Source organism: Acanthopagrus latus, chromosome 19, assembly GCF_904848185.1.
Source record: "Acanthopagrus latus isolate v.2019 chromosome 19, fAcaLat1.1, whole genome shotgun sequence".
In the NCBI taxonomy this organism is placed as follows: domain Eukaryota; kingdom Metazoa; phylum Chordata; class Actinopteri; order Spariformes; family Sparidae; genus Acanthopagrus; species Acanthopagrus latus.
The window spans coordinates 6,417,920-6,436,832 of NC_051057.1; the positions used below are offsets into that span (position 1 = coordinate 6,417,920).

The 18,913-nt window shown below is 48.3% G+C and overlaps 1 protein-coding gene across 2 annotated transcripts in view; it reads right to left on the reverse strand.

Moving 5' to 3' along the window:
- The window catches only part of nrp1a (neuropilin 1a), a 66,518-nt gene that overhangs the window by 32,810 nt on the left and 14,795 nt on the right, over positions 1-18,913 (reverse strand). For both annotated transcript variants that reach the window (XM_037079516.1, XM_037079517.1), the window contains exons 4-6: positions 12,829-13,010; positions 4,507-4,734; positions 1,036-1,191 (exon numbers count right to left, since the gene is read on the reverse strand). In XM_037079516.1, the coding sequence (XP_036935411.1) occupies positions 1,036-1,191; positions 4,507-4,734; positions 12,829-13,010 (566 nt within the window). The remainder of the gene's footprint in view (positions 1-1,035; positions 1,192-4,506; positions 4,735-12,828; positions 13,011-18,913) is intronic.

Here is an 18,913-nt window from a genome sequence, read left to right on the forward strand (position 1 = left end):
AAGACCGAGCAACCCATGCAGATGAAGGCGCTCGCTGATCGCCGGTCAGATACTTCAGCATGTGCCCTAACGCTGATTCCCCGTAATTGGATCTCAGATGTTTGATTAAACTGACTCATGTAACTCGGCAGAAGCGAAGCAGAAATGACATCACCAGTGCTTGTGGCTGCGAGGGAGGGGCCGTTTTCAGCTGTGTGCGCTGCTTTCCTTCAGGCAAGAGAAAATCCTTTGTGGAGATGATTAGTAGATCCGTTGAATGCCATCCGTCTCTATTGCTGTTCAGAGACCGCCTGTGTGTCTTTGGGGTGGTCTAGCCAACGGACAGATTTACGACTCCTACAAGCGCTCGTCTTCCTTAATGAAATGTTTAGCCAGAGCTTTTTGCAAAACGGGGTCTTGGGGTCAAACCCTGTGATGACGCCGCTGCAAGTAAACCCTCTGGTGTGTGTGTGTGTGTGTGTGTGTGTGTGCTACCTTTTGGAGCCCGTCTAGGGCCATAGTGCGTAAAAAAGTCTTGTAAACCATGGGAGGCAGACTTGTAGCCTGTAACACGTTCAGATAATGAAGGAGGTGTTTATTTAATAACTCTAAAGCTCTGTTAATCGTGTGGGAATTTTTCTTAATAGGACCACGTGCGGCTTCAGTTGCGGACGACATCTGCTTCTTTTAGTAATATTCCTCTGGGGGTTCCATTGGTGCAACTACTCAGTTAATTTCAGTCATCAAATCCAAACGTTCCTCTATGTTAAAAACCTCTCTGATTTCTACCTCCGTTTTAGGGGTGTCACGACTCTCTAAACTCTCAATGCGATATGATTTGATCTATGATTAAAACTACATTTTATGTATTATGGTTAGGTTTTCTTTTTCATTTCAAACACATGCAAGCAGTTAGCTTTGGAATCAAAAAAGTACTGGGAGAATATCTGATCCTGCTTTGGATCTCAGGGGTCAAAATGGGGAGCTCTTGCTCTGCTTCAGCGTCCCTTGACGTCCCTACTTCTCTGATTTTCAGTGTTTTCTGTGCAAGCTTACCCTCTGGAACGGTCCTTTCGATGACGGTGAAGTTGGCAGAAAAGCCTTCCTTAGCGATGGCGCTGTCGGTGTTGATTGTCAGTGCCAGGATGCCCGTGTAGGAGATGATCCTGCCGGGGGTGTTCTGCCCACAGTACCTTCCGATGTATGGGCCGACTGTAGACAGGAAGAGGGGGTGGGGGTTGGGGGGGAAAGCACAGACATCGTTCCTTGGGTTAGACTTGGGTTAACTCAATATTTGTTTGTTTGCCACAGCCGTGTCACACAAGGGTTTAACTACCATCTCCCCCCCCATGGAGGTGTGAAAACTAGTGTGTCAGTGAGGTATGTCACCGGCCCCAATAAAAAAACGCTTGAGAAAAGACTCCAAACATTCCATGCCTGCTTGCTGTTTCGGACACAAAAAGAGCAAAGCGGAGGAAGAACCCGTGGTGCGGGTAAGTCACGGTTTCTGTCTGTTCGCTGGCTGTAAATTACTCAGGCTTCCCGTCTTTCCTTTTTTTTTTTTTTATTTTTTTTTTAACTCAGACTCGAGGCGGACACAGCCATGGCCGAGTGAGATTTGTGGAAGGACGCCAAACAAGTGAAGAAAAGGGTCGGGACAATAGGGTACAGAGAGCAACGAGAGAACTAGAGGGACACGTTCGGCTGAGCGGAGTGGACTAGAGAGGCGGGAGAAAATGGGAGGCGGAGGGAGGAGGAGGAAACGCGGGGAAAGAGTGATGGGGGTAACGAGGGAGCGGGAGAGCAAGAGAGCACAATGACCTTGCCCCCTCCGTCTCTGATGTGTGCCGCGATCCATGCACATTCGTGAGTTCGTGTGTTCATGCTGGTGTATGGGGACCTGCAGCTTATCTGTGATTAGTAATGCTGTGATCAGCGGCGAGTGACAGCCCTGCCTCCCCCGTAGCCTCCTGTCATCCGGAGCGTGCCCCTTCCAGCCAAGCTCCCGCATGAAAGGCAGAGGCCGGGCCCTCCGGGACTTCCAGGGCGCGAGGGCTCAAATTAATCTTCATAACCCAGGTGCCTGGTGCGTGTGCGCGAGAGTCTATGTGTGCTTTTTAACCCGCTAAGGCTTGGCCCCGAATGAAGAAATGCCATCTCCCGGATTATCTGCGTGACTCCCCGGTGCAATGAAATTTTAAAGAACCTCGCTGTGAAGCCTGCCTTGCCTCCACGCTCCTCAGGGGACGAGTGGGCGAGGGAGCGGCGGTTCAGTGAGGTGTGCTTTGAGAGGTGGAAAAACATGGAGGTGCGATCCCCCCCCCACCCACCCACCCACCGAGTGTTTCGCAGAAGCCCTCACTTGCCCGAACATCGCCCACCTTCTGCACACCCCCGACGACTGGTATGCTTCGATGCTTCTGAGCTGATGCACTATCGATCCGGCAGGCACCACAGGAGCCGCCCAGCAAAATCCGGCAGACAGTTTTCCTCCCATGGCTTATTTTTATACAAGGCTGTCATTCACATACAGCAACACCTGAAGGGTGTGATGCAGCATCAGTCCAAAATGGTGGTATACAGTTTTTTCGTCCCCCTGAGTTGGCCCAAAAAGAGTTAGTTAGTGTTCCGCTTCTTCTGTGCCAAACTTTCATATGAAAGAAGTGAGAAATCTCTGAATTTTAAGAAGTCAGAGGTAATACAGGAAGCATTTCTCCCCCAGACCCTTGAGGTACTTCTCTTTTCTATAAGAACATATATTAAAAGGTGATAATAATGTGACATTTTTTGCAGCTCTCCACGCCATCGCAGGTCTTAATTAACACAAACCGTGATAACGAAACTCGTCCCACCTCCGAGGGGGAGAACACACAAAAATGAGTCATAGAAGTGCTTTGCGGAATCAAAGGTCAACTACAAATCTAAGGAGACGTGAGCTGGAAAAATATTGAACTTTAAGTAAACTCGCTTGAAAAGGCACTGCGATTTGCACTTCAACCCCATCACCCCGGAACGCCGAGGGAGAAGGTACGGATGTGCATCAGGTTGCGTGCTTACAAGATTAAAAAAAAAAAAAAAAATCTTTAAATTCTCAGCCACTGATGGGTGAGAAAAGCTTTCATCTTTTTTTGCGCCCCTTGTTGGAATAGCCAGGAGAGAGGAAAAAAAAAAAAAAAACCCTGAAAACTTCAAGAGGTGATTTTGGCTCGTGGAGTTCAAAGCCTCATCTCGGGCCGTGGAAGCATCGCTTTGAACACTCCTCGTCCTCTCTCACTCCAGCTCTCACCTGCTGACTTTTTTTTTAAAGATGGATTTGAGAGCGCTGGTCTGCTTGAACGTTTTCCCGTGTGTCTGAACCCACGCAAGTGCTGCAGCCTTTGCCAAACCTCGCGACCAGGAAAATGTTGTCACTTGCTGTGAAAAAGCTAAAATTTGAATTCAACGGGTACTTTTTCTTGCAGGGGAGATTCCTTAGAGCAACGCATCAGGGCAGGGAAACTTAAACGTGATAGCAGCGATTAGCCCTCTCATTCCCAAACCTAGAGGCAGTAACAAATCCTCAGGCACATGGCAGCCTGTGACAGAGACAGGAAAGGAAAGGTGGGAGGCTCTTGTACTCAGGAAGCGTTTGACATTGAGAGATGACCAAGCACTACACTCATGACGACTCTTGGACCGCCGCCAAGTCTGGATACGGCAGTTAGCCCACTGGCCCGGATAATGCCAATCATATTGTGTAAAGCTGTTCATTTCCTCTGCAAAAAAAAAAAAAAAAAAAAAAAAAAGAGTGAGAAACGTTCTTCCTGTTTCCACGACAGGACGGCAGGTTTCTCAGCAGGGGCATAATGCACAAGCGTTGAAACAATTGGTCTTCTGACTCCAAATGGGCAGACGCATTCTAACTCTTATTGAACCTTCTCTCATTTTTTTTTTTTTTTAAACCACAATCCATTGACTTTTTTGATGATATGCCCAAACTGCATTTTGTTGCTTATTTGTGAAACTTTCACCAGCGGTGGGATTGTCTAATTTTTACCTCTGAAGTTGCCCGGCCTCAATTTAAAGCAGCTGATTTTTGGTTGATTCTGGCGGCTCCTGTGGACAAAAGTGGTATAAACACCACAGCCTTGTGTCGTAAATATCTCAATCTGGCTTTTTTCCTGCACATAGTGATGAGGTATCTATTTGATTAATATGACGTTACTAAGCAATCATTGTTTTTGTGCGGAACCCCGCAAATTAGAGAGCAGCTTCTTTCCTTAGGCTGTGAGATTTTATTCTCAGCACTCATAACAAATCATTTTAGTCAGAATCTGACCAGGAGATTGATATATTGCGATTAACTCTAATAACTATCTAAACACAGCTAATCTTCTTGCTGATGGCCTCGTTTTCTCATATAGGTCATATAGAGGCATCAGTATGCAGCATCCCAACTCGATGCGTTGGCAGTGTTGGGAACGAGACTCTACAATCAACTTTCTTACGCGTCGGATCATTAACCAGCACTGCCTGCTGCTTGCTCACCTCCGGGGAAGCCATCCCAGATCTCCAGCCTGTCGTAGCGGCAGAAGACACCAGCAGGGGGCGTCGGGTCAGGCTCCAGCTCGAAGCTCTCGAACTCCAAAATGATCTCGGACATCTTGGGGGCGAAGATCATAAACGTGCAGTCCAGGTTGTTGGGGTATTTCTCCGGGAACCCCGGCGACTTTATGACTCCGCTGTTGGAGGTGAAGTTCCTCGAGCATTCGGGACCTGCAGCAAGGACCAAAGGAGGAGACGAGATGGGAAGTGAGAAGACGAGACAAAAACGGGGACAAAGGAAGGGGCGGACGCAAAGCTTTTTGAATGACTGTTGGTTAAGTGATCTGTTGTGGGTGTCTTTTACTGGCGGGTATTAAAAGGCTCTGCCTGCCAGCAAGTCTATTGAGCGGAGGGCAGTTTATGGTCTATAGACGAGGGACCACCTTGATAGTTCTTCTGCTCACTAGAGGCCACATCTGGGTCTTCTCTATGTGGTGCCCTTTTTTTCATTCCATTTCTGGTCACAAACATGAAACGCCCCCATCAGTGCGTGTGCGTGTGTCAACTCTGTAACTCCTGGAACATCTGGACTGCAAGTGTAAACATTAGCCAAAAGCCTCAATCGCCAGAATCAAGGAGCAGCGAATAAACAGCTTGATTCACTCTGCAAAACCTCTCTCTCTCTATATATATCTTTCTCTCTCTCTCACTATCTCTCTTTCACACACACACACACACACACACACACACACACACACACACACACACACAACACACACCCACCCACCCATCAGGACATGACTCATCCGTGTCATATGAGAGGTGCTCAGGCAAAATTACAGCATCAGTGATGGAGGGGGCGGGCGATGACTGCATACATCAACACTTAAAACACAGAATTTCACAGAGGGGAAAGTCAAAATATTTATTCGCAGCTCCCCGGAGAGCTGCCTTTCAGCTAACATACGTCCCTTGTTAGCCACTTCTCTGAGCATCAAGAGAACGGGAACATGATTTAAGCGTGAGTGACGGAGGGATGCATAAAGACACACACAAAAAAAGTCAGAGACCACATCCAAAATCCTGAAGCTGGAAATATTCAGAAATTTGGGGATTCGGAGAGTAAAAGTAGGGAGTGAATAGAAAACTAAAAAAACTGGATTTGTAAAAGCTGGATCAGTTGCATCAGTTAGAGTTAGGGTTAGGGTTGGTGAAAAACTTGTGGAGTCGGCGCAAAGGTATGTTGTTCTGTACGTTCACCATAAGTGCTCAAACGCTGTGCAAGATTATTTCCAAGCACACGTGACGCGAAGAGGAAAAAGGAAAGTACTGTCATCCAGGACAATTATTTGGAGCCATTAGCGGCAGATGTGTGCCCAGGATAATGTCATTTTCATGCCTGTCTGACAGCCAGCGTGATGGGCGCAGATGGGCCCCGATCGAAACCAAAATTGCTGGGAGTTAGCACTAGATAGAGCCCTCGGCACTGCATTCATTGTGGCCTAAATGAATGTGGCAAACTGCTTTTCCCACTGTTACTCAAGAATCTTGCCGGGGCCCCTTAATTCAAGACCATCAGGCCCACTTCAGTCTGTCCACCAGTGGAGTGAGTGACAGGAGGGAGAGCCATGTCGATTTTCTCCAAGTTGAAAGCCACGGCGAGCAGCGTTTTGACTCTAAAGAGAGCTGACATTTAGCGCAGCAGCTAAAGTGCGGCTTTTCGAGAACAGTGGGAGCCATTAATTTCACAGCTTCCTCTCGTATTTACGCCCGGAAAATGGAGAAACATTGTCGAGAGAGGCGGCGTTTCCCCCCCGGATGAGAGGGGCTGCTGGATGCTGCCGCTCTGCACTTTACCTCGCCACATTTGGGAGAAAATGCCAGGCAGTTTTGGGGTGAAAAAAGTATAGATGCAAGCCACTTTTTTGAACAAAACGCGCACACAATCCCTGAGTGCTTTGAACAGCTATGGTACCTAAAGTGCAATTCAGGTCGGTGAATTGAATTTCCTGTGGATATTGGCCCAAAACTCCACTCTCCAACCATTTCGTCTGCCTCCACCACGACCCTTATCTCTGCAGTTGACCAGAACAGCAGTTGACCAGAACAGGTTTGGTCACTGGAAATAGTTCACTCAGAAAACCAAAAAAAATATCCAGGCACCATTATACTGGCACTGAAAGGCGCACGATGCTTGGACTGATTCTTCTGTCAGTGTTAAGTCCAGTTCGGCAGTCTAATTGGATTTCACCCAATAATTGAATTTGGGAAATGTGAGTTAAGGCTTAAAAATATAACAGCGCATATTCCCAGTTCACATATCTCAACATCACCACCAGGTCTTCCTGTTCCTGTGCACTTGTGAGTGATCACGCCTGACGCGCAGCCAGGGGACGACTCCCCATATTGTCATGTTTTGTGTGACCGGCTGCGTTTTACAGCCTCCAAGAAGGGGACGGAGCGAAGACATCACAACGAAAAAGCAGCGGGAAGACAGAGCGCTGCGGTTGGTCCCCACTGGCGAGATAATCATCCAACACATCTCTTTTATCTAGTGCCTACACATGGGGAGGGCCTCCCGCCTCCAGCTCCCCTCACTGCAGCCAGGATGCTTTGTGCCGATGTCTGTGCAAGAGGCACTCACGATAGCAGTCACGCTTTCCTGTGACAGTGTCCGTACGAGCAACGGGTGTGTGAATGCATCTGTGTTGACAAGGAGCTTCGGGAGACAAATGCATCCCGCTGTCAGCCAAATGCTAAGTCACAGCCTCTTACTCGCTATGTGCTACTTGCTTGTCGCGTCGCTCGCAGCCGCCGCCGTGTCTTTCCCCGCCGCGTTCGTCGCCTCGATGGGGAAAGTGGTTAAAAAACATGAAACGGGGCTGTGTAAATACGAAAGGTTCCGCTTAGGTTTTGTTTAAGATAGTCGCAGCGTGCCACTCCTTTTAAACAAACAAGCTGAATTTTTTTTTTTTTTTTTTTTTTACGACAGGAGGCGAGTCAAGAGAAAACGACGGTAACCTTGAACGCGCAACGTTTACCAGCGACCTCCAACCGGGCACTCAAACATTTACAGCCGCTAGTAATGGATTCTTCTAACTCATTGATACTGGCCCTTCTCGCCTGGACCGGGGAGTAAACAAATGTCACTCCAACTCCCACGCTGAGCAATTAGAGTTTGTTTAAGGGGACAAGTCGCGGCCAGCAAAACGATATTTAATGGAGATCTGATTTCAAGTTTCGCAAAGCATGAGAGATCTGTAATACATATCAAATAAACATGGTCTCCACATTAGGGGAGCAGGGCGCCTTTCAGCTGTTACTCTCCCTGATGGCTTGTCCTCGGTGTCTCTATTAAGCTGTTGCTCTAAGTGCTGAAAGCAGACCGGAGACCGAACGTTAATCATTAGAATAACACTGTGCCAAGGAGCCGGCAGCGTGTCAGCCTCTTTTTCTATCTTCACTTTAAAATCTGTCGCGCTCTCCCCTTTCATTCACACATCAATTCTATCTCTCTCTCTCTCTTTTTTTTCCATATTATCCATCCCTCTCTCGCCGCTGTGAGGGTTATTAGTCGGCCGGAGACGTCCGGGCTAAAGGTGTTGTTCTTGGGCTGCTGAGTAAATCACCGCTGTTTATGTTGCGTGCTACTCTCTGGCTGATCATTAGCCCAGTTCACCCCCACCACCCCCCACCTCCCACCCTCCCCTTCAGTCTGTCCTCATGCCACAGTGACATAAGGGGTTAATTGTTGGTGGAAAATTAACTCTTTCAACACTAAATCAAACATTAACCTAAAGCCTGTGGAGTGTCAGGCAGGTTTACGTTTAACCTCACCCTGAGGCACTGCACTGCTGACTGTGCTGTGACCGTGCCAGCCCCCCACCCCCTCCCAGCAGTGATGACACTGGGAGGGGGGGCTGGGTCACAATTTTCCCCTGGCTCCCCTTAAAGAGATTTGTTGTCTTAGGTTTCCGTGAGGGCTGTGTGTGTGTGTGTGTGTCATGAAAGTCTGTCTTCATTCCAGATGTGAGCTATGCCATCAGGGCATGCGCTCCATAAAAGCTGAACATGTCTCCTATTAGACCCCACCCAACACACACACACACGCACCTTGAAAGTGTTTTCACAGGTGTGTGCTCAGAGTGAAACCACCCATGTTTCAGTGACATCATTTTTATGCAGTACGACAGTATAGTTTTACTGTCTGCATCTGTTCAACCAACAAATTAATCTGTGTTGGTGACAAACTGGACGTTGTTCATTTAAGTCTGAAATTGCTTTGGGCAGAATTGAGATTTTAGTCAAAGCTCTTGATCACAAGAGTACGAGAACTACTATCAGAACAAATATTTTTGATATACTTAAATAAATGACTTCAGTCGGCTGCCTGATGTGGAGTTAATGGATATTGACACATTTGTACTGAGTCTAGTAGATGTTAGTTTCAATCAAGCTCTCTCAACGCTGCTGAATTGGCTGATTGCCAGTTGATTCCTCAAACTATGTATGTGACTGTTGCAGAGTATCCACAGCAGGTGTCCCAGACCTACGTTTGTACCAAACCTTTGTTCTTTGGTTAACATAGTGAGACAGCTGCAGTTTTGTTAGGGTTCAGTAACCAAAACTACTTGGTTAGGTTTATTCACCAAAACATCTGAGTCAGGTTAAGGCACCAAAAACATATTGTTTAGGTTTAGAAACCAAAAACTTTTGGTTAGATTTATTCACCAAAACTTACTGTTTGGGGTTAGGTACCACAACTACTTGGTCAGGTTGAGGAAAATATTCCTATTTGGGTTAAAATAATTACACCAGTTCACCAGTTATTTTTTTGTAAAGACAAACGTGGTCAGCCTCCCTCCACTGGACCTAATCATTCTCCTGAGTAACGATTAGGTGATGAGTCGGAGATGAGTGTGTGTGTGTGTGTGTGTGTGTGTGACTGGGAGGGAGGAGGGCTGCCAGTGGCACTATCTCTGCCTCCTCGCCCACTTCAATGGGCCCTCGGCCAGCATTGATGTGGCTCTCCGAAAACTGCAGAGCTGTTAACCGAGAACATATGTGGCGCATGTGCTCGTGGAAACAAACTTAAAAGGACAGATCCGAGCACTCGAGGATATTAAGTGCGATACCGTCAGATGACAACATAAACACAGCCTTCCGTGTTCCACAAAAGGACCCAGGACTTTGTTCACTCTACTGGTTGTTTATCAAGTTAAGGCCAAGCTTTTTTTTTTTTTTAATTTTTTTTTTTATATCCACTGACCTCTGCAGACACACACAAACACAACCATCTTGCTAATCTGCTCCCTTCAGCCCAAACATTCCTCACTCCCGGACTTATCCCTCTTCCCTATCCGCCCACCCCTCCCTCCCCCAGCCCACCGTCTCACTCTTCCCGTCTCTCGCCAGACTTCAGCCAGCCGAGCGAAGCTGCCAATTTGCTGGCTATAAAATAAATAGCCCCTGCTAATTAAGATGGTTTGGACGGGACTGAGGAGTGGAGAAGGGTAGAGCCGCAAAACAACCTGTTCTCTTCCAACTAGAGAACTTCGCAGGCTACCGTTGATGGATGCCAGCGTGTTGACACGTGTGTTAGAGTGTATTTACATAGTTTATAGCTTAAGTGGGCGAACCTGCACATGTAAACACACTTGTGTGAGTTGGAATATGATCCCTGATTTGGGGGGGTGGGGGGGACTTGTTTACATATGTTTCCTTTGAGGGTATATTTATCTTCCATGTGACCTTTGCTTGTATTAACCCCAGATGAAAGGCAGCGCCAATCCCTGAGGTCGACTCGCAGTGATCTCCGGGCCTATCATCACAGCGATAAACAGCCCGCATTCTCTGCATTTCCCTTCATCGGCATGCACGGGCGCGAGCGCTCCCCGCTCCTCCACCCGTTATCGAGGCATCTGTGTATCATCATTAACGTTACATGTGTTAGCCAACACAATGTTTTCCCAGCTAATACCCCGCTTGTTGATAAGCTGTACTAATCAGGTGGCTTTGAATCTCACTCGCTCTCTGCCTCGCTCTCCCTGCTTCCCTCCCTCGCTCTGGCAAACGGGGCCGTTAATTGATCTCAGAGCCCCATTCTTGGCGGCAGCCGGCGCCGCGGCAGTCAAAACACGGCATAAATTCAAAGCGTAGCGTCGGGCCTGGATCCACTGAGAATGCGACGGCGTGCCCAGGGTGCTCGTGTCTGCAAGGTGCGAAAACGCCCAGATGATGAACTTCTGTTCTGGGTCTAAATCTGATCCCCGACTCCACTTTGGGTTTCGGAGGCAAAAAAAAAAAGTTCTTGCGAGATTTTCATCTAGCTCCAGCTCTCTAGCCCCGACTCTCTATCTTCTATCCTCCTCCTACATCTGTATTTTTGCTAGATTTCCACATATCTCAGCAAGTCTGCTCAGCGGTTTCAGCCCTTATCACCAGCAGGCCCCTAACACGCCTCATTTGTAATCAGTCCTGGCTAATAGATGAGACTGGGAAATACCAGGCTAATCACGGGAAGAATGCAGTAGATTTAGCCGGGCCTGTCGAGGGGATCGAGGCAGCGAGCGGGGGGACGCGTCCTCGTATGTCGGGGTGGGGTGTCGCTTTGATCTCATAAATGGACCCAGACTCCACCAGCTGCGCCGCCGTGATGGTGACACGCACGAGCCCGGGCACGCAAACACCGGCACGAACACACACGCCGGCCCAGATTAAAAGGAAGGAGGGACCTTGTGGGGCCATCCATCATGTCTCAGAGGTCACACAGGGGGGCGTTCTACGGACTGCTGTTAAGGTTAATTAATGAAAGTGGAGTCTGTAGCACCTGTCTGTCTATTGCAGCCACACTGCAGATATGTCCTGTCCTCCTCCTCCTCCTCCTCCTCCTCCTCCTCCTCCTCCTCCCAGTTCAAACAAAGGATGGCTGCTGACCAACAGGAAATCCTCCCTGTTGTTTTGCTGCGTTCTGATAAGACATCCCCTGCGGATATTTATGGGTTTTATCGCACCTGATTCCTGACTAAAATTACCCAGAGGCCTTATGTTTTGGGTTTAACACGAGGTGAGGAACCTCGCAACTGCAGTAAACAAAAGGAAGTGAAGGCATGTCTTCAAGCCCACGCGCATTTCAGTGGCAAGAACTCAATTTTGCCAGCGTCAGCTAATCACTGGTTTTAATGGCAGCGTCACACCCTCGCCATCTGACGACAGAACTTGAAGCAACATTTGTCGAACGAGGGCTTAGCAAATTATACCCTTGCTTATTGTACAATCATTCACACCAGATAAAAACTGTTACAATTATGGAACATATGGGGCCGCGATTCATTGGTTTTGAATCGAGCATATTGCCCGCCGTATTGTAATTGCATAATTTGATGCTCTGGCGCCTTGACTAAATCACAAACAAACCATGAAATTAGATGGAGAGATTTTTTTTTTTTTTTTTTTTTTTTGCCCTGTTATAAGAAAAATTCCTCCCGCTTTCACTCCCTTCCACCCATGACGCATTGACAAAATTAGATTAGCCTTGTCTTTTAAGAACTTTTTTTTTTGTTGTTGCATGTAGTCTAGTAGAACTGGCAGCCAATTTTGATTTTAACATTCTTTTAAGACCCGATACGGCTGAGCCCCTAGCTTCATCAAGGAGCTGTTCTGTCTATGGTTCAAACTCGTAAACTGAGATCCTCTAACCTACCCTTGATAGTCGTTCCAATTTCAAAGCTTCTTTTTTTTTTTTTATGCATGACCTGTAACTTTTATGCTATTTCGTTTTGTTCAGTTATGACAATTATCAAGCCCGCTGGGTTGCTTTTACAGCACATTCGTCCTCAGTGGAAACATTTTAAAGCTTTCTCTGGAGTGGCAGATGGCAGAAGAGGTGGCAGATCTATGGAAAAGCAAGATAATACATTACACAAAGAAAGCTTATGCTTGATCTCGAAGACGGTCGTTTAGAGAAAAACTCACTGCGAGGTCATCTCTAGCGGCTGTTATAAAGCCTTTGAACTTCTCAGATAATGTGCAATTTTTACGGAAGCTTAGCGAAGGCCATCTGCTGACGGCGATTGTGCGACGCTATCAAAAGTGTGAGAACGGTTCCTTAATGAAACTTTGCGGCAAAGGTTTGTCAGCAACTTTTACTCTCTGTGTCCTTAGCCCCTGTCATTTTAAACAAAGAAACACACAACACCAATAATAACAGTAATGAGCAATACCATGACACCACCAAACGTGCAGCGTTTTCATCTTAGATCAGTTATTTGCTGATGAATATATTTGTGTGTTCGTGACAAAGGGAGACTGCGTCGCACCACCCACCGGTCTTAAAGATCTCGTATCGAATGGAGAAACCCGCCCCGTGCGTCTCGTAGTCGGACACAAACTTGATGAACAGCTGGTTTCCAGAGGAGACGACCGGAGAGGGGGCGATCTTCCCGCAGTACTTCCCCACGAGCTGACCGCTCTCGTCCACGCCGTCTCGCACCTCCACATAGTCGTACCTGAGCAAGACGAGAGGAAGGGAAGCAGCGTTTAGTCGGCTTTCATCATGCGCTGTTCTTACTCCTGTTCCTGCGGGAGCACATTGGATTTGTTACTGTTTACAGGCAAACATGCAAACGCACACACACGCACGCACATTCGTACTCAGAGGACAGAACAGACACAGAGCAACACAGCATATTGTGCAGGTAATGTAGTGGAAATGAAACACTGTGTACTAATGAGGTCTCAGGTTAAAACTCAGAGAACAGGTGGGCAGGCAATGCTTTCATTATATCGTCCTGGCAACACACACTCACACACACACACACACAGACACACACACTGCAGAGGTTTCGTGCTCCCGGCACCACCGAGGTCAGCTTTACGCAACTGCTTTGTGTACTGAACTTTGGCTGAACACTTGTTTGTTTCCTGGTTAACCGCAGGACAGCACTCGCTGCTGTCGGTTAGCGGAAAACAGGAGTCGAAAGTGTCGATACCTTTGGCTCGGGCCGGGCCGCATGGAAAGAGCGGGTGTTAAAGCTGTTAATGCTCACACGCTCAATGTCACGTTTTCGAATGGAATTTCCGACCCACGGCTATTGAGGGGAGCAGTTGCTTAATTGAGTCGGCGCAGAGTTTTGGGAGCGGTGGAGGAAAACAACTTTGAAATAGGGCTGGGAACAGGAGCCATGATGCACACACACACACACATACACACACACACACACACACACACACACACTGTATCTGGCACGTGAAACTTAAGCTGGTAGAGGAGGAATGAGAGTGACTGGCCGACGAGGGTGGTCTAAATAGCCTCTGGTTATCTGTGTGTGTGTGTGTGTGTCTTTTCAGGCACTTGTTAAGGGTGTACATTAAATGCATCTGAGCTGTGGTTTTCGCTCCGGCGCCCGTGTGCGTGCACGATGGTTCAGATGACTTTTCCGTGCCGTGTTTTGACTTTGTGAGTGACGGGGCGAGCGTCGCTCCAAAAGGCAGGCTCGGTTTCAGGTTTCGGCGGATTCTTAATCGCCTGCAACGGCCGTGCGTGGCGTTTCTTCACTTGGCGAACGCGTCCAGCGCCCCCAAAAACCCTGGTGACCTGCTGCGACTATCCTCCGTCTCTACACCGGAGACCATACGACAAGTTCAAACACACTAAATTAATTCATACATGAATTCTGACAAACGCTCAGAATAATGTGCAGCAGGTGTGCGAGCAGTCACACACATGCTCTCTCTTGTCTCCTCCCTCCTGAGAAAATATGCGCCTCCCGGGCGAAGAGGCCTATTTTCATAGTTTTGCTTGATTCCCAAATTACTGTCAAAACATCACGTCTCCTCAGAGATCCTGAATTCGCTTAATGCACCGGATTGTGCACAAAAAGGCTGATTTACACTTTGGATGATGGCTCAGGGTAGGGTAAGTCTCTCAGGCGGGGCCCGACTTGTATCCACACGCACTCTTTTTCCTGCACGAGAGGTTACCTTCACCCGGCTCACGTTTTGAAAAATTCGTGAAGCAGAAAATCGAGTCACAACAGGTGAGCTGCGGGAGTTTTCATACACAGAAGAAGCAGGAGTCTGCTTGTGAGATGGGAAAAAACAAAAAAAAGGGACAGAGTGTCTAAATGTAGAGCCAGACATACTCCTCGAAATTGGGTCCCCGGAGACGAGACGGCGCGGTGGATGGATGTCTTCACTTGTCCGCTCGGAGGAGTGATCCTGGGTGATGCGGAGCTGTCGACCTGCATCAGGCGCCCTCCTCTTGTTCTTTCTCCCCGCTTTAAATTTTCAGCGCCTGAGGTTAAAGGTTCGCTACCTGGACAGAAGGCGGCTGTGTGTCTATAAAGCCAGCAGGCCCCCCCCCGACAGGCTGCCGCTCCTGAAACCTCTCCTCGGGATCCACCTTCAGCCCAGTCCGTTTCCCGCCCGCTACATAAGCTCCACTTCTCTGTGTTGTGACTCAGATCGTGGTCTCCCCCCCCCACCCCCCCACCGCGGCCACCAGCTGTGGCAACAGCCCGGCTCGGCTTACACAAGTACCACTTTGTCTCAGCTTCTTTATCAGCTGCAGCACAGTAAAAAATACTAGTTTCACATGGTGTTTACAATGTTATCCCCCCCCCCACCCGACCCACCCACCCTCACTTTGTGGCTAAATGGCAGTCATTATTTAGTTTAAAGGGCTCCCCTGAAGCTTTTTTTTTTATTTTAACTGCTGTAATGATGTCATCATCTAGTTTAGTCACCAGAGCAAATATTTATGGTGAGAGAAAGTCTAACCGGAGCTACAGGAATCCTCCTTTTCTAATTGAAAGTTAAGTTAATATCTTCCCCATTTTAATTCCTCTCCTCTCCTCTCCTCTCCTCTCCTCTCCTCTCCTCTCCTCTCCTCTCCTCTCAGCTTCCCGGCTCACAACAGAGAGCATCAATCTTTTCGTGCCCCTGCTCTGTTCCATCAGCAGACTTATAATTCACCTCAGAGCCTCTGTCTCCGCAGCTATCTAACTGCCAAAAGCTGAGCTTTGCCAGACGCCTAAAAAATTGATGCCGAGATGCATCACCGAGATGAAGTAGGGGAGGAGTGTGCTGCGGTACAGCTCAAGGAGCTGGAGCAAGTGTTGGTGGGGTCTGATTGTTTATCTGTGCGCATAAACGACGTGCAGAAAAAAAAAAAAAAAAAAAAAAGAGCATGTGTACGGAGCGTGTGTGCGCGCTTGAACAGATGCCAGTCTACCACTTCTTTTTTTTTTTTTCCCATTTCACCTGTCGTCACAACCTCCCCCAGTCAGCATCCAAACAAGAAGAATACTCCTCTTTTCGACTCTGCTTCCACTTCTCACACCTCTGGAAAGCTGTTTATGGCGCTTTCTTTCTTTTTTTTTTTTTTACTCTGGCGCACCATCAGCTCAGATGGCCCCTCGTAAAAAAAAAAGCAGCGCAGCGGGTGGAGACGATGCAGATGGAAGAGAGAACGCGCCCTGGGGGTCCTCGCTGTGCTCTGAGCGCAGGCGAAAGAAAGAAGAAAAAAAGAACAGGAGAGAGACCTCCTTGAGAAAATGTCTCTATTTGTGCTTAAATGACTCGCATGTCATCCGGAAGCTCCAGCGGTTCTGCACCAGTGGGTCCACATGCGGATCAATCTGGGCCTTTTATCATCTGGAAGATGTTAAGGGAAAAAAAAAACAAAAACGCTTGGCATGGGGCAGATTGACATCTCCGAAAAAAAAGGCTGTCCCTGTTGCCGGATGTGTTAAATGTAGCTCTGATCAACCGCTCTTAACTCCTGTGAGGTCTCACTTTTAGGGCTGAGCCTCCTTATGGAAGACAGGGGGGACGGTTAGCAGCCTCTATATCGGATCGTGAAAGCAGAACGTGACCCAGTTTTGAGTCACAGTTTCTGGGGGGGGGGGCTTGCCTCTCATCCGCGTCCCCCTGTCCCGCCACGTCAGACTCCGATCCCTCTCCTCGAGGGTGATTATCTGTTGTTGTGTCACCGCTGCCGCTGTTGTCCTTATTCCCCGTGACAATACAATCTAGTCGAGCCGCGCACCTATTTATCCATCCGCTCCGCTTCGGGTCTGGGTGGGCCTGCCAGCACAACACACACACACACACACACACACACACACACACTGACACACAGTGAGCTGCCTACCACAGTGCTAACAGTGAAAACGGTTTGCCAATCCAGTGGGGAAATTAAAGGGAAAAGGAGAGAAGTAGGGGTGTGTGTGTGTGTGTGTGTGTGTGTGTGTGTGTGTGTGTGTGTGAATGTAATTCTCAACGACCTTCGCTTCACAGACTCAAATGTATTAGCCTGCCTTCTTTCTTCAGGCACAGAGAGAAAGCAATCCGCTAGTGTCAAACAGGAACATTAGCCCTCCTTGCAAAGCCAAAGAGAAGGCGACAAACCACCCAGACCTAACAATATAACAGTTATATTGCCTGAAGCTTTCCCATGGAAATAATCTGTCCTCCCTCTATAAATGTCCGCTTGATATGGTTCTACAGAAGCAATACAATCTGAGGAGATGGAATAACGCCACGACAGAATGTATAAGCCTCATACAGTCGGCCGGATTTCTTAATCAGACCATTTATAAGCCGGAGCATGCCGTGGAAACCCCCACAACAACAGCTCTTTTCTTCGCTATCGCCGTCTTGGTCACCGCGGCCGCGCACAGGACTAAATGCCCCGCACTCTTCTCTGGCACTTCTCTTTCCGCGGCTGTCACGGTGTAACCTGCCGTCGCACCAAAACATGTCACCTACGACGTGTCAAAACATCTCAGAGTAACACGAGCGGAAAAGGGCCCCAAAGACAGCGGGGTCGGGACAGCTCCACGGAGGGCCCAGGGGACCGAGCAGGGAAAAAAAAAAAAAGACTTCGCTGTCAGCTGTCAGAAACTCTGGGCCGGGAGACTTCACGTGTTAACGAGTTCCGGCTAACAGAAGTGTCACTTCGGGCTCCAGAAAAACATCATTACCGTTTGTACAAGACGAGCTGATCTCTGCCTTACTTTTCCCTGAGCCTGGAGGGGACATACCTTGCTGAAGTCTCTCTTTCTTTGCTCCCCCCCTTGCATGTGACATTCATTAACCCGTATTAGAATAACAGGTTCCCTCTTTCCTCAGGCCCGGAGCAGCTGTAATGACCCCGACCCGTCAGCCGAGCTTGGACGGACAAGGAAGAGCGAGGAAAATCGGGGCAGTAAACGGAGCCCACATCATTTTACCTCCTCAGCTGGAAACATTAACATTAATTGACTTGCTAACATTTTTTTTTACCATTCAGGGTCAAAATCTCACCATCATTACAGATGTCTGACCATGGAGCATGGAAAAAATAAAAAATAAAATAAAAAATCCTCCCCGCTAATGTGCCTCCACTTCTGAAACTGCAGAAAATTATCACAGGAGTCGAAGGCCTCGGAACGTGGCAACCCACCCAGCGTGACGAACCACCATCCAATCAGGGCTGATCGGTTCAGAAGTGGTTACTTGCCGTCGAGGGGAGAAGGGCATGATTGCATCGCTCGCCACCACACGGGAGGATGGAAAAAATAAAAAAGACGGATGAAAAGATGGAGATTCCCCCGTCCAGTCTCGGCTGCACCCTCACCCTCACCGAGTGGCCTCTTTGGGTGTCACCCGCACACGGTTGCACTCGGCTCCGTCATATTTTTAGATTCCCCTCAGTGTTTCTGATTTTTTGCGGCGGCCTCGGCCAAACGTCTCGTGAAGCATGTTCGCTTTCCTGAACAGCAATTATCATTAGCATTGATGGATTTAGCGTGCCTCCATCCATTAGCATTCCTAATTACGCTGTCGAGAGATCTGCTGTCGCCAACAATCAAATTAATGAATTTGGCTATTTAGACTCAATCATTGCATCCCCCTCCGTTTGCCCAACACGCACAATAATCCTTTATTTGGAAATATGAGCGCAGACTGACGGAGGGTGAATTCTGCCCTGAGGGAGGGGATCCTTTCTGCTCAGCACAGAGCGGCCTCACATTACGGCGACCTAGACGGAGAGCCGGGGGGGTTAAAAACAAGCAGGGGAAATAAAACCGACCACAAAAGCAGCCACTGTTAGCGGGCCGTCTAAATCCCCCTTTCTCACCTCACATGTACGGCCTAATGAACTCTGAACCCCGCCGATGCCAAAGTATGTTCAGCTGACTTGCTTTCTATTCCCCGCGGCCTACTGTGACATGCCTGCAGGGCCGCAGCAGAGCCGGGCACATTTTCAGTCATCCTGTTAGGCACACTTTGACCTTCTTTCCCTCATCAGGAGCATGACAAATGGGTCGCAATAACATGATTTGAGTAATGTGCATATACATCGGCGGTTTAAGCAACGAGCACAGGATATCTGCTCCGTGTGTCTAATGTTTTTTTTTTTCAT